General features: G+C 55.2%; 2 protein-coding genes and 1 long non-coding RNA gene across 4 annotated transcripts in view; all 3 read left to right on the forward strand.

Moving 5' to 3' along the window:
* The window catches only part of LOC311611566, a 193,022-nt gene that overhangs the window by 154,450 nt on the left and 22,971 nt on the right, over positions 1 to 15,601 (forward strand). The gene's annotated exons all lie outside the window — the stretch shown is intronic.
* Positions 354 to 7,272, forward strand: LRP10 (LDL receptor related protein 10). The gene is made up of 7 exons (XM_084862906.1): positions 354 to 890; positions 1,285 to 1,329; positions 1,823 to 1,958; positions 4,271 to 4,461; positions 4,577 to 5,594; positions 5,943 to 6,072; positions 6,199 to 7,272. The coding sequence occupies exons 1-7, from the start codon at positions 857 to 859 to the stop codon at positions 6,802 to 6,804; spliced, it is 2,160 nt and encodes a 719-aa protein (XP_084719032.1). The 5' UTR covers positions 354 to 856; the 3' UTR covers positions 6,805 to 7,272.
* Positions 11,211 to 15,390, forward strand: REM2 (RRAD and GEM like GTPase 2). 2 transcript variants are annotated; one of them, XM_084863112.1, is made up of 5 exons: positions 11,211 to 11,898; positions 13,106 to 13,447; positions 13,689 to 13,762; positions 14,457 to 14,664; positions 14,952 to 15,390. In XM_084863112.1, the coding sequence occupies exons 1-5, from the start codon at positions 11,796 to 11,798 to the stop codon at positions 15,245 to 15,247; spliced, it is 1,023 nt and encodes a 340-aa protein (XP_084719238.1). In that variant the 5' UTR covers positions 11,211 to 11,795; the 3' UTR covers positions 15,248 to 15,390. The 2 variants fall into 2 exon arrangements, with proteins under 2 accessions (XP_084719238.1, XP_084719239.1); XM_084863113.1 differs by lacking the exon at positions 11,211 to 11,898 and adding an exon at positions 12,787 to 12,821.

Genomic DNA, 15,601 nt, shown 5'->3' on the forward strand with positions numbered 1-15,601 from the left:
TAATGTCTGTAATAGCGGCGCACTCCCTCCGCGGCGGCCCCGGGCCCTCGGACAAGGAAGTCCTGGGCGCTCAGGGTCCACAGGAAGCGAAGACGCGGCAGTTACGGGACTCGCGGTTGTCTTTTCACCGACGTGTCCTGTCACCGCCGTGTCACGCCGAAAGGGGTCAACAAAGCCGAGCGGAGGCCCGAGACCGAGCGCCCCGTCCCGAAGCCGGTCCAACCAGCCGGGGCAGCGCTGAGAGGGGTTAAGGCGCGCGGGCGGGGCGGGGCGGGGCGCGAGCGCGGGGCGGAGGTGGGGCCCGGCCTGGCCCGCCCCCCGCCCCCGCCCGGCTGCTCCAACCCCGGGGCGGGCTGGGGTGCCGCCCGGGCAAGGGCCGGGAGTTGGGCCGCGGCGTCCCCGTCCCCGATCCGGTCCCCGATCCCGTCCCCGCTCTGCAGCCCGGACGCGCGGGGGAAGGTGAGCCGCCCGGGCCGGCCGTGCGGGCGGCAAAGTTTGGCTCCGAGAGGAAGCGGCCTCCGGCGCCGGCAGGTGGCGGCCGGGCCTGGCCCCCGGCGCTCGCGGCCTGCGGACGGGCTCCGGGCGAGGGTGCGCCCGACGGGGCCTCGAGCGCGTCGCCGGGCCGCGGGTGAGAGGGGAGGGACGGCGCGAGAGCGAGCGGCGGCGCCGGGGAGTCAGCGCCGAAGTTGGCGAGAGGCGCCGCCCCGCCCCCAGCCTGGCCCCCCGAGAGCGGCCCGAGCCATGGAGCCCCCGCGGGGAGGCGGCCCTGCGGGCCCGGGACGCGCGGAGCGGCGCCTCCTCCCCGCCGGGTAGACCACGGAAGCTGCCGGACTTCTGCCCCACCGGGCCGCTCAGGATGCCGCCGCTCAGCCTCCTCTTCCTCCTCCTGGGTGAGAAGCAAACAGGACTCCTCTTCCTCTCCCGCCCCCACCCTCGCCCCCGGCTGTCACCCCCAGACGCTCTGCGCTTTCCTCCTCCGAGGCCCCTCGCCCTCCCCGGCCAGCCCGAGCCCCCCGTCCCCTGCCGCCCCCAGCGCTGCCCGCCCAGCCCCCCGGGAAGCCCGAAGTCGCTGCCCTCAGCCTCCCTCTGGCTCCCCCAGGTCCCCCCACCCACCCCTCAGGCTATGCTGCCCGAAGTCGCGAACTGCAGTCTCCCCCTGCTCCCGCACCCCCTCCCACAAACTACCCGGAAGTCCCAGCTGGCTTCTTCCCTCCCGGAGTGGGACAGGTGGAACGAACTTCTAAAAAGGACTCCTTCTCCTGCCCTTTCTCTCTCTCCCTCTAGGAGGCGCGCTGGCCCATCCAGACCGGATCCTTTTCCCAAATCCTGGTGAGTAGATGATGCATGCCTCTGGGCTTGGTAAAAGGAGGGAAGCCCCATGGGAAGGAGTCTCTCTTCCCTGGATTCTTACGGTACCTGCGTAGTTTTTGAGTGGAGAGTATCCACCCTTTATGTCACAGGTGAGGAAACTGAGACCCCGTGTGAACCCTCACCTGGTACTTAACGTACTATTTTGTGTTTCCCCCAGTCGCCATGCTTGATCTCTTAGTCTCCCTGAGGCTAGAGACAGTATTTTTGGTTCCTCCTAGTCCAAGGGCTGACACAAAGCAGACATCAGATTGTATATACTGTTGGTACTTAAGGCGAAGCTATGATGCTTGTGGGAGGAAGGGGAGCCACTGAAGTCTATGACTACATCAAGTATGGGAAGGAGGGCAAGTTGATATGCTCCTTCTTGAAGAGACCAGGCCCTTGGGGGCCTCAAGTCTGGGAGGAATAGGATGGTAACACTCTCAGCCAGTGTCTCTGCCTCTCTCACCAGCCTGTGAAGACCCTCCAGCAGTGCTCTTGGAAGTACAGGGCACCTTACAGAGGCCCTTGAGCCGGGACAGCCACAGCTCCCCTGCCAACTGCACTTGGCTCATCCCTGGCAGCAAGGATCAGACAGTGATGGTCAGGTGAGCAACAGGGCCAGACTCTTCCTCTCCCTGCTCCTCCCAGCTTCCTCATGGGGAAGCCTTCTTTGTGGAATTCCCATCTCTGTCAACAGGGGGAAGAGTAGAATTTGATTTGGCCTCATCCAGTGGTTCCCAACCTTTTTTGGCCATGCCCCACCTAAGCATCTCTAAAATACTGATTCCCGCCGAAACTGGTTTGGCTCAATGAATAGAGCGTCGGCTTGGGGACTGAAAGGTCCCGGGTTCGATTCCGGTCAAGGGCATGTACCTTGGTTGCGGGCATATCCCCAGTAGGAGGTGTGCAAGAGGCAGCTGATCGATGACTCTCTCTCATCGATGTTTCTAACTCTCTATCTCTCTCCCTTCCTCTCTGTATAAAATCAATAAAATATATTTTAAAAAAATAATAAAATAAAATAAAATAAAATACTGATTCCCCTCCCCGCCCCATGACATATAATTCTTATTTCCCAAAGAGTGTACTCCTATTCAAGTGGAGGAAGCCTAAAAGGCCATTAACTTGTTCTAAACAAGCTTCTAAAGAGCATGGCATCCATGAAAGAGAAAAATAAAAGAACAAAAGGATGGTTGAAGTACTGAGGAAGCAATCAGAAAGAAATTGTTTAAATGATAATCCTACATAATAAAAGCCAGGCAACTGAATGGTGGAATGACCAGGACGACTGGTTGACCAGTTGCTATGATGTGCACTGACCACAGTGGGAGCAGCCACTCAGAGGGCGGGTCCACAGCCACTCATGATCATTTCGGATGCGTAGCTGTTCCCGTAGCAGGCCGATCCCTGCAGGCCACACCCCCCACCAGTGCACGAACCCTGTGCACTGGGCCTCTAGTAATAATATGAATTGATATGAAAAAATAGCAAATAAAGTTTCAAAACATATCATAGAGAATTGAAATGCATAAATATGTCACAATATAGCTGAAACTGGTTTGGCTCAGTGGTGGAGCATCGGTCTGCGGACTGAAAGGTCCCGGGTTCGATTCCGGTCAAGGGCATGTACCTTGGTTGCGGGCACATCCCCAGTAGGGGGTGTGCAAGAGGCAGCTGGTCGATGTTTCTCTCTCATCGACGTTTCTAGCTCTCTATCTCTCTCCTTTCCTCTCTGTAAAATATCAATAAAATATATATATTTTTAAAAATACATCACAATATATATTTATATGAGGCCCCTAGAATCATAAGAAATGCAAAATACTCAGTTAATAACTCATCCTCGAATTGCCCTTCTTAAAAATCAAATTGTGCCCCACGTTGGGAACCACTGGCCTCATCTGTCCTAAAAGCCTTCCTTGTTCTGAACCAGACACAGTGAATTGGATCTGGGCGGGCATGGTCATCTCTGAAGGTCAACAGTCATTCTAGAAACATCCTTGGGTTCCTATATGGCTGCTCTGAGGAAGTCCTTAATCCTTGCACATCTTTACCTAGGACTCAGAGCTATTCCCTTATCAGCTAGACCATTCCTCAGCTTCCCCAGATCTCGTGAATAATCCAGGTCTCCCAGGCTCCTCCAACCTTGGGCCATGAGGTTGGGCCCATGTTAATTAAGTTTCTGGCTATTTGCTTCACACAGTTCACTTTTCATGTATTTACCCAGAAAGGGGTAGGGGAAGGGAGAAGGAAATCTGTGGAGAGGCTTTTGGAGCGGAGGGATCAAAGTGCAAGTGATCCAAGTCTCACTCCCAGGCATGTGGAGGGGAGGCAAGTTCTGGTTAATGGAACTGTATGGTTGCTTCCAGTTCCTGCTAACACTGTACTTGAGCGACAGAGCTGCAACAGCTGTTCATGTTGCAGTCCCAGAAGACAAGACTGTTTTTCCATGGGAATCTGGGATAGATCATATAGTCTTAAGGTGCCACTGGCCTCTGGTAGGACGAGTGCCATCGACTACCAAGGAATTTAGCTGACTGAATTTTCACTTAGCTATTTGAGTTGTGGATAAGTAGATGTTTATGCTTTTGGGGGTAGAAAAGTCCTGGGGGAGGAAGAAGCCAGTGGTAGTAGTCAAAACTATCTCACAGCCCTGGGCAGTGTAGCTCAGTTAGGTGGACCATTGTCCCGTACACCAAAAAGTTTGTGGGTTCTGTTCCAGGTCAGGACACATACCTAGGTTTCAGGTTCCATCCCCAGTCACGGCTCATACAGGAGGCAGAACAATTGATGTTTCTCTCTCATGTTGATATTTTTATCTTTTTCTCTCTCCATTCCTCTCTCTAAAACAAATAAAGTATCCTCGGGTGAGGATCAACAAAGAAAGAATATCACATCCTGCTTTCCACCCCTGTAGGTTCCAAAAACTGCACTTGGCCTGTGGCTCAGAGCGCTTAATCCTGCGCTCCCCTCTCCAGCCACAGATCTCCCTGTGCGAGGCACCGGCCAGCCCTCTGCAGCTGCCCGGGGGCAATGTCACCATCACCTACAGCTACGCCGGGGCCAGAGCACCCATGGGCCAGGGCTTTCTGCTCTCCTACAGCCAAGGTAGGCTGGACAGGGTGTCCCTGGGGCTGTGGACACCGGCAGTGGAACCCCCAGGAAGGAGGGAGAACCCACCAGCTCCCGTGCTTCACAGCTCCTCTCCCTGGTGCCTCTGCAGATTGGCTGATATGCCTGCAGGAGGAGTTCCAGTGCCTGAACCACCGCTGTGTGCCCTCCGCCCAGCACTGCGACGGGGTCGATACCTGTGGAGATGGCTCGGATGAGGCAGGTTGCGGTTCAGATCCCTTCCCTGACCTGGTCCCTGCCTCTGACCCCACCCCACCCTGCAATCACACCTTGGAAGACTTCTATGGGGTCTTCTCCTCCCCCGGATACTCACACCTGGTGTCAGTCTCCCGCCCCCAGTCCTGCCTCTGGCTGCTGGACCCCCATGACGGCCGGCGCCTAGCAGTGCGCTTCACAGCCCTGGATCTGGGCTATGAAGATGCAGTGCATGTGTATGATGGCCCTGGGCCCCCCAAGACCTCCCGGCTGCTTCGCAGGCTCACCCGCTTCAACAACGGCAAGGCTGTCACCGTGGAGACGCTGTCTGGCCAGGCCGTTGTGGCCTACCACACAGTTCCTTGGAGCAGTGGTCAGGGCTTCAATGCCACCTACCACGTGCAAGGCTATTGCTTACCTTGGGACCAACCTTGCGGCCTAGGCTCCGGCCTGGGGGCCGGTGAGGGCCTCGGGGAGCGCTGCTACAGTGAGGCCCAGCGCTGTGATGGCTCGTGGGACTGTGCCGATGGCACAGATGAGGAGAACTGCCCCAGCTGCCCGCCTGGACACTATCCCTGTGGGGCTTTTGGCACCCCTAGTGCCACAGCCTGCTACCTGCCTGCTGACCGCTGTAACTACCAGACCTTCTGTGCTGACGGAGCCGATGAGAGTCGTTGCCGGCACTGCCAGCCTGGCAACTTCCGATGTCGGGACGAGAAATGCGTGTATGAGACATGGGTGTGCGACGGGCAGCCAGACTGTGCTGACGGCAGCGATGAGTGGGACTGCTCCTATGCCCTGCCCCGCAAGGTCATTACCGCTGCAGTCATTGGCAGCCTGGTGTGCGGTTTGCTGCTGGTCATTGCTCTGGGCTGCACCTGCAAGCTCTATGCCATTCGCACCCAGGAGTACAGGTCAGCTGGCTTTAGAGGAGGGGGGCTGGGTTTAGAGGAGGGTGGGACAGGGCCCGTGCTGCCACGGGAGACCAGGAGGGTGCCATGTTGGGGATAGGTTCAGTGACCAGCTTATGGGTTGGCTCGGGGGGTTATCCAGCTTGGGGAAAGAGGTTCTTCTTTGAGGAAAGAGTAGGGCTATGTTCTGAAAGCCATCTCAAGAAGGAGGGGACCTCAGGTGACTTTTGGGAAAACCATGGTATAGCTTCAGTTGTCCGGTCCTGGGTGTGGCGGGAAGAGGCCTGTCCAGGCTGGGACAGGCTCCTGTAGCTGGACCACCTGTGACTGAGCAGCCCTCATTCCTTCCAGCATTTTTGCCCCCCTCTCCCGAATGGAGGCTGAGGTTGTGCAGCAGCAGGCACCCCCCTCTTATGGGCAGCTCATTGCCCAGGGCGCCATCCCACCTGTGGAGGACTTCCCTACGGAGAATCCTAACGATGTAAGTCACTACCCCAACTCTAGCTCACCCTGCCCCCAACTCCACTGTGACCCTGCCACTGTCCCTTCCTCCTCTCAGGCTTCTGGCCCTCATCCCTCCGACTGATGTCTCCTCCTCTCCCTGCAGAACTCGGTGCTGGGCAACCTGCGTTCTCTGCTACAGATCTTGCGACAGGATATGACTCCCGGGGGTGCCTCAGGTGCCCGCCGCCGCCAGCGGGGCCGCACTGTCCGCCGCCTGGTGCGCCGTCTCCGCCGCTGGGGCCTGCTTCCTCGAACCAACCCCCCAGCCCGAACCCCTGAGGCCAGATCCCAAGTCACACCTCCTGACGCTCCCCTTGAAGCCTTAGATGGCAGCACAGGTCCAGCCCGTGAGGTTGGGGCAGTAGGTGGGCAGGATGGGGAACAGGCACCCCCACTGCCTGTCAAGGCTCCCCTCCCATCTGCCAGCATATCTCCAGCCCTCCCTGCTGTCCTGGAGGCCCCAGGGCCACTGCCTTCAGGGCCCCTAGAACCATCACTGCTGTCTGGAGTGGTGCAGGCCCTGCGAGGCCGCCTCCTGCCCGGCCTTCGGCCGCCAGGACCAATCCGGCCCCCAGGACCAACCCAAACCCCACCTGAACCCCACACAATAGTGCTGTCCCCAGAGGATGAAGACGATGTCCTGCTGGTGCCACTGGCTGAGCCGGGAGTCTGGGTAGTTGAAGCGGAGGACGAGCCACTGCTTGCCTGAGGTGACCAGGGCTCTCCTGGGGGCTCTAGTCACATGACAACAACCTTTAGAAAACAGCTCAGCTTCACTCCCACCACTTCCCTCCCCGGCTCTAGGTCTGAGGGGACGTGGTGAGCCTCCCTTTGGGCCTGTGTAGCTGCTGTCAAGTTAGGTGTCCCTCAGGCAAAGAGAGGGCTCAGAGCTCCCTCTGCGCCTGGCAGAGATCACAGTCTCTCCACCACCACCCTCTCCTCACACCACCACCATTTGGGTGGCTTTTTAAAAAGTAAAGTTCTAAGAGGTCTTAGGCCTGAACACTCCATCCTTAACAATTCCCCACCAAAGTGGCCTTAAACACCTGCGTGCTAATTGGCTGGAGACCTCTAGCCTCCAAGGGAAGGATTTCGGTAGGGCCTGTGGTTTTGCCAACTGTGATCCTTCCTATAGGGCCTGGCTCAAAAGAAAGAAGAGGAAAAAAAAAAAAAAGAAGCACAACAAATGCTTTTGTCTGATAGGTCATTGCCCAGAAGTCAAGGTTGAAAATAAAGGAATCAGAAATTTAAGATTTTTGTACATGAGCTGTGAGCCTGAGCCCTGCCTCTCTACCCATCTCAGCTTATGCTCCTTCCTGTGTAGGTTTTTGCTCTGCCCTCTTCCTATTGATCTAATCACACACACTCTTGTGGGGGTTTTTTACCACTCGGTGAGAAAATCCTAGGGATCCTAAGAAACAACCCTTTTCACCTCCACTCACCACTGGGGCCCAACTCTACAGTGATTGACACCAGGGCCAACACCGACCCTCTATTCCCTGCCAGGCCGGAAGTCTGGTGAGCCTGCTGGGCCCTGTAGCTGGAATGGTTTCCATTTGTGGAGTTCTCCCAGGGTACAGATCACAGGAGCACATGGTCCCTGGTGGAATATGGGAGCTGTGACTCCTGCCCTCTACCCCCACCAATTACAGTCTGCAAGACAGATGAATTTTTAGCAGGCTGTCTCCAAGCAGGCAAAAGTGAATTGAAAAAAAAATCAGAAACATTCTGAGTGTGAAGATGCTGGCATCTACTTGGCCAAATCTAAGAGGTCTTTCTGAAAGAAGGCCCACAGTAGTGGGAATAGAGTTGTGAGTGCAGGCATGGTGAGTGTCCACAGGATAAGCAGACTTGAAAGTGAAGGCTATAAGCTAGACCCTGAACCTCAGAAAAGGTGCAGGAACGCAAGCAGTAGCTAGAGCCAAAGAGCTGGAGAGAGTGATGGAGGAGGGAACGATCTGTGGGAATGTTGGAACCCAGCCTCTGGTAAGCAAGGTGATAGAGCTGTCCCAGAGTTTGACATACAAATCCAGACAAAGGATATAGAAAAAAATATGGGGGTGAGTATTATGGAGCAGAGCTGGGGCATCCCTGGCAGAACGCACTCCCCCCATCCTCAGGGAAACCCAATCTTGTCCTTGCCCTTCTGGCCTGGCCTGGCCTATCCCCACCCCCCTGGTAGAGGGCCCTGTTGATTATACCCTGTCAACATCCTTACATGCAGTGCTGATTGCATAATGTTTCCTCCTTCCCAGTGAACAAGAGCCTAAGGAATGACAAAAGGGTATGTGGTGCAGTCCTGGGACCCTGGCATCTTAGCTCCAGAAAGACCCAACTTCCTTTCACTGCAGATCCTCTCCGGACATTGGAGAAGGGGCTCCAGAGATCTCCATTCTTGCTCACTGTTCTTCCTTTGGGCCTTCCTTCTCCAGTGCAACAATCCTGGGTCCCACCAGTGTCCGACCCAGTGAAACGGAATGTTGATTTCCCCTCCCATTCCTCCACCACCTGGTCTACCTTCTTCCTGCTCCTCCTGTCTTGCCTACAGCCATCTCAAAACCTTCAACCTGGGATCTTCATCCCTTGTCCTACTCATTTATTTATTTATTTATTTATTTATTTATTTATTTGTAATGAAAGTGGACAGAGATTCAGAATGCTGGAGGGAGAACTTGAAGGTAGAGTTCACTAGGAAGGCCTGTGTGTATAGATTCATGAGCCTAAAAGAAGCTTCTCTGGGTGCTGGGTGTGTGTGCTCTGGGAGATGCAAGCAGGAACACTTAGCAGCCAAAGTGACACTCCAGGTGGTGGGGAGAAGGAATTGGCCTTGCACAGGCAGGAAGAGAAATCTAATAAAACAGAGGGTCCTACCTAGGAGAGGGTGGGACATTGGGGAACATTCATCCAAGTTTATTTTAACCATAGCCCAAGGAAAAAGAGGAGGCAACTTCAAACACTATCTGGATGGACACTGCTATCTATGTGCCCAATATCAGGGCTGAATGAGGAGGAGGGTGGTGGTCTCACCTTAAGAGGGGGATTGACTAGAAATGTGAGAACAACAGAATTCAGTTCTTAAGGAGCAAAATCTGGGCCTGATCCAAGTTCCAGTCTCTACTGGGAAGGAAAGGGGTCCCCCATCACATAGAATGAGCAGTGGGAGCACCAGTAATTGGGCACTCTGCTAAGTGTCAGATCCATTATCCTTTGTGGCCAACCCTCATGACAAGGCTGTGCCATAGGCATCATAACCACACAAGCCAATTCACAGGGTCAGAAGCAGCACCCAAAGAATTAGGGACCAGCCTAGTCTCTCCGGAGAGGCAGATTTAAACCTGGGTTGGTTGGCTTCCAAATCTCATCCTTTCCCACTATTTCATAGGATCTCCCATTCCTGGGGGAGCTTGGAGATGGATGAGCAAGAAAAAGAGATGGTGGTTTAAGGTGAAACCCAACCTGTTCTGTAGCCTAAAGCTGATTGGAGGGCAGGCAGAAGTCATAGTCAAGGATCCTCGCTGGGTTCAGCAGCCCGACTCACTCATGTGGTATCAGAAAAATGAAACCAACCATCTCATTGAGTTTTCCAGCTACATCAAGCTCACACCTTTATAATTTAAAATTTTTCTAAACTCATTTTAGAAGGAAATCATTCTAAAACATTACATTCATATTTATCTCATCAGTGTTCTCTAGACAGTGCTCAGCTCTGATGGGAGTCAGGGATGGGAGCAGCCCCTGGGAGCCAGAACCTAGTATAAATGTTTGTGGGATGCTGAGGATCGCTCATAGAAACCAATGGCTTCTCTTAAGCTATGTTTTCAGAAGTGATAACAGCGTCAGGGGGCTGTTGCCTTTATGCCAAATGATATTAGAGCACTTTTTAAATGCTTATGACTGCTTTAAAAGGTTTTTGTGGTGTTGCTTCCCTTACTAGCAGGCTATCAGGGTCACTTGCTGCTCTAAATGTGCTTAACTATGTGTACATGAACACACATGGACACATTAATATTGTGAATAACAGATAAATAGTCCATGATTGAAGACTGGAGAGTCTATCCTATGAGTAAAGCGCATGAGTATTGTACCTGTTCAGGCGTCCTTTCTGCTCCCACTAGACCCCACCATGTTGCCCTGTAGTTGGTATCCAGATGTTAGTCGGATTACCATTTGCCTCTTCAATTAGAAAAAGTCCACCAAAGACTGCAATATGGGTTGTTCCCAATAATAGGAGACAGTTGTAATATTTAAGACAAGGAAGGCAGCACAGGGCAGAGATGAAGAACAATCTTTGGCATTGGAAAGATGTAGGTGGGAGTCCTGGTGTCCCTACTTTTTTTCCAGCTGCATGATTGATTTGGAGACAGGCCACCCGCCTACCACTGAGCCTTACAGCCAAGAGGATAAAAGATACTGTAGGAAGACCTGACAAAAATGGTCAGCAGGGGCCAGGAAATCACAATGTTTGGGTGCTTGCAGGTGTCAGGAAGGAAGTCCAAGAATAATTGGGCAGGAAAGGAACAGTAAATGAGACACCATCCTGGTTTTACAAAAGGAGGTAGACATCGTGTCTGCCTTGTGTAGCCAGAAGCCCTGGTGGCTGGCCGGGAGGGACTCCAGGGGAGGGGCTCATATCCTATACCCGACCTTGGCGTTGGGAACCTCCAAAGGGTTAGCCTCTCCCCTTTTTCCTGCTCTGATTAACACTCGGCTGGTTGGCCTGTCAGGGAGGGGGAGGAAGAGGAAGTCGCCTCAATGGTTTGCAGTACCTGAACTTGGTGACTTAAGGAAGCAGCCCAAACAAAACAACCATCTCTTTTTCCTCAAAGCCCCATCTAGCCGAAACCGGTTTGGCTCAGTGGATAGAACGGTTAGAGTGTCGGCCTGTGGACTGAGGGGTCCCGGGTTTGATACCGGTCAAGGGCATGTACCTTGGTTGCAGGCATATCCTCAGTGGGGGGGAGGGGGTGTGTGTGCAAGAGGCAGCTGATAGATGATTCTCTCTCATCGATGTTTCTAACTCTCTATTCCTCTCAGTGAAAAATCAATAATATATATATATATATATATATATATATATATATATATATATATATATATATATATATATATATTTTTTTTTTTTTAAGCCCCATCTACCTGGGTACTTTTCTGGGCCTTAGCCTAGAAGGGGAGGTATGGGGAGGAAGAGGGTGACAGGGAAGCTTGGTGGCAAGGTGGGTGCCTCTTTTGGTTTCTGCCTCTAGACCTCCATTTAGCCACAGAGCACCTACTCTGGGCTAGGGGGCTGGGAACACAGAGATAAATGATGCATAATCCTGGCTCCTGGAGAAAGACCTCCTGGGTCCTTGTGTCCCTGCCTCCTGCCTTCCTCAGCTCCCTCACCCACCAAACCCTCGCCCCACTTCTCAGAGACCCTGTCTCTTCTGCTCTCTGACTTTGTTCTATTGTGTCTTACCCTGATTCTGCAGTGTGTGCTCCGGGAGGGAAGCGACACAAAGCGGGGAGGGCAGAAAGGAGGGAATCCCGCTGACATCACTGTTCATTAGCATGTGTGACCTCATCAGGGGCGGGACAATTTCCCCAGGTGTCTAGGGGGGAGGACACGTGGGGGGGGGGGAGGTATTTAAAGGGAAAAGCTGACAGTGCTCTGAATGAGATAGCGGTACTGCTGGTCGCCGGGCTGCGCACTCACGCACACCGATGCATTCGGACCTGGACGCCGACATGGACGCAGACACGGAAACCACAGCTCTCTGCCCCTCCGGCAGCCACCAGAATTCCTCCCCAGGGACGCCCACACCAGGTGAGGCAGAGCGGGCAGGTTTTGGCTGGAACCATGGGGGTGGGAGCCGAAGCTTTGGTGGGGAGGTCAGATCGAGGCGTTAAAGGAGCTTGAACCCAAACAGCAAGAAGGAGAGAGAGCACCTTGGAAAGGGGAGAAGCCTCCACTCAGGCTGGGAATGGGGTTGGACTGGGGGGTGGGGGGAAGAGCTGCTTAAATGCCCCCTCCCCCTCACTCTCAGGGCTACGCTGGGGAAATTTGTACTTGTCCCCCTAGGTCCCACTCGTTCCCTAGAAGCAGGAGGAAAGGAACGGGAAAAGGGAAGGGGCGGCCCCCGAGCCGGGGGAATCACGGGCAAGGGGCTGCCCTGGGGACCTGTTGTAAGGGTTTCTTTAGCTCCCGAGGCTCTGGCTGCTAGCCAAGTATTGATCCTGGGCTATTTTCAGCCTCTCTCCATCCCCCTTTGTTGTGTCTGTCCATCTTCCTCCTGTTACCCTGACCCATGCATTGTCACTCTCTTATGTTCCTGCTCTCTCCTTCTCACCCTCTCTCCCTCTCCCATCCTTCCTCTTCCTCACCATGAATACAATATTTTTTCCAACTCATTGAAACGGCCAGGGATGCAGGATTCTCACGCACCGCCATGCACTGGGGGATACTCACCTACAGGGCCACGGGAGAGGCAGCCTCTCGCATGCACACACCCACAGAGACACAAAGCACACATCTCAAAGCGCAAAGGACCTTCCCTGGGATCAGGCTCCCCGCAAAGTTTTTGACTACCGCTACCCACCCCCACAGAACACGGCAGCCGCTCCAGTTTCTCATCGCTGAGCCAGCAAGCCAGGGGGTTGCCGGTGCAGGAAGCAGCAGGGGCCGGGCTTCTTGGCCGAAGGAAGAGCAGCCCCCAGGCCAGAGAGTGTGCCTATGTGTCCGTGTGAAGTGTGAGTGGGTGTGCAAGACTGCACACAGGTGCCTCCCCTGCAGGGGCAGTTTTGAATAGGTTATGGCTGGAGCCACTTTGGACAAGCCATCAGGTCAGCTCCTTGGTGCCGCACCAGTTCAGGCTTCTGGGGGAGTTTCAGTGGAAGGGGTCAGATTAAGGATTCTCGGCTCCTTCTGGGTCATGGTCATCAGGTGGGCCTCTAAAGCTGAAACCACCAGGACTGAGCCCTCTGCAGAAGGCTGGGCATCCCCTGCTCATAGCTTCTGTCTCTTTGCCCCCCAGAAGCAAATGCCACACTGCTGAAGAAGTCAGAGAAACTGTTGGCAGGCTTGGACCGGAGCGGGCCGCCCTCTGCCCCTGGCCTCCCCAGACGAAGGGGCAGCATGCCTGTCCCCTACAAGCACCAGCTGCGGCGGGCCCAGGCTGTAGATGAACTTGACTGGCCACCTCAAGCCTCATCCTCTGGCTCTTCTGACTCCTTGGGCTCAGGGGAGGCAGCCACCACCCAAAAGGATGCCATCTTCAAGGTCATGCTTGTGGGGGAGAGTGGCGTGGGCAAGAGCTCCTTAGCAGGCACTTTTGGCGGTCTCCAGGGAGACGGTGCTCAAGAGCCGGAGAACCCAGGTATTTGGGGGAGCCCTGCAGGGGTTGAGGGTGCCTCCAGAGCTAGTCAGGGGTGGAGGAGCTCAAGGCATGAGCAGCTCCTGGGAGCCAGAACCTAAGAGAAGTTTCTCCAATGCTTTTTGTGGTGTCCTCCCCGGAGGACGCTCCCTGGTTCTGGGATCTGAGGCGTCCCTGGTTACCAGGTTCACCAGAGTGGAGAGCTTCCTAATGGGCACCATTCCCTGTCCTTACTTCCCCACAGAGGACACCTATGAGAGACGCATCATGGTGGACAAGGAGGAAGTGACTTTAGTGGTTTATGACATCTGGGAACAGGTGAGAACTAACCCGTGGCTGCGAGCAGGGGATGAACCCCCCCGAGAACTGGGGAAGGGCGAAGCCTGAGGGAAGGCTGGTGTGTTATCATCTTAGAGAGCCAAGGCCCACAACAGTGTGCATTTCACGGCAACAAGACCCACTTCCTTCCAGGGTCTTCTGATCCAGAGGAAAGTTTAGGATTTGAATTTGGCAAACCCTGCAGATGCAAGCCAGGCTACACATTCTGAAATGGACCCTATCCCATACTTTTTTCAGCCTGGAAGAGTCTGACCCGGCAGGGGCTCAGGGCTCTGGAATGTCAGGGAAAGAAAAAAGAAAAAGTGAGGACTTGTGAACATTGGGATATAAATGGTTACTATATAGAAACAAGAGACCAGATTACATAACACTTGAATAGCAGTCATTTCTTAAACTTTCTTGAGCTTATTGTGTATCAGAAAATAGGACGGGTTACCCTACCTAGCCTAGGATCCTATGTCTCCAACTCTCCAGTGAGGGGCTCACATTACTAACTCGTACCTCCCCCACAAACACACCCTGGAGATGGAGATTCTGCCATTCCCTAGCTCTGCTGTTCTAAACAGGTGGTTTCTCCCTCACATCCCGATTCCTCGTCCTTGAGATTGCAGGTGCCTGGCAGGTTTTCCCATGCTCCCAGCCCTGACATTCTATGACTTTCTGCCCTCTGCAGGGGGACGGTGCGGGCTGGCTGCAGGACCACTGCCTTCAGACTGGGGACGCCTTCCTCATCGTCTTCTCAGTCACTGACCGACGAAGCTTCTCCAAAGTTCCAGAGACTCTCCTTCGGCTCCGAGCTGGGAGGCCCCACCACGACCTGCCTGTCATCCTCGTGGGAAACAAGAGTGACCTGGCCCGCTCCCGGGAGGTCTCACTGGAGGGTGGGTGTCCTGAACCTCATCATCCCTACTTGCCATCCTAAGGTATCTTCTCCCTTCCAAGTCACCCCTTTTCCATAAGGCCTTTCTGCTGTCAGGTGCACAAACTTAACTGCATTTAGCCCCCGCAGTCTCTCAGTGCCCATGCCTGGGGCCCCGAGGAGCCCTCCCTTTCACTCCCCCTCGCATCTTCTCCAACTGCCCCCCTTTTCCCTCCCCACGACCCCTACTCGTCCCTCTGGGCCTCGCACCCTTCCCGCCGCACACCCTGACCCCGCCCCTCCCCGCAGAGGGCCGCCACCTGGCCGGGACCCTGAGCTGCAAGCACATCGAGACGTCGGCCGCGCTGCACCACAACACCCGGGAGCTCTTCGAGGGCGCCGTCCGCCAGATCCGCCTGAGGCGGGGCCGCGGCCACGCGGGGGGCCCGCGGCCGGAGCGGGGCAGCCCCGAGGGCCCCGCGCCCGCCGCGCGCCGCGAGAGCCTCACCAAGAAGGCCAAGCGCTTCCTTGCCAACCTGGTGCCCCGCAACGCCAAGTTCTTCAAGCAGCGCTCCAGGTCGTGTCACGACCTCTCCGTGCTCTGAGCCGCGGTCGCCATGGTCACCGCGGTCGCCATGGTCACCGTGGTCGCCATGGTCACCGCTCTCGGCTCGCCCCCAGGCCCCGCCGCACCCTGTCCGACTTCCTTTGTGAAGACGGCCGGGCCGGAGGGGGAGGGTGTAGACTCTAGGAAACCAAAAACTCCCCGGACGCCCCGGGGTGACCGCGTGAGAGGGGTGGGGGGCGGCCTCTGAAACGCCCGCCCCCGCCCCGGGCGCCAGAGACGGGCCTGGCGGGCGCGCCGACGGGCGGGAAGGTACAGTGTTTTGTTCATTACTTCGCGCTTCACCACCTCTTCGGTAGAGACCCTGAAACCGAGAACTGGAAAAGAGCTTTGT

This window comes from Pipistrellus hanaki (genome assembly GCF_964339955.1).
Source record: "Pipistrellus hanaki genome assembly, chromosome: 1".
Lineage (NCBI taxonomy): Eukaryota > Metazoa > Chordata > Mammalia > Chiroptera > Vespertilionidae > Pipistrellus > Pipistrellus hanaki.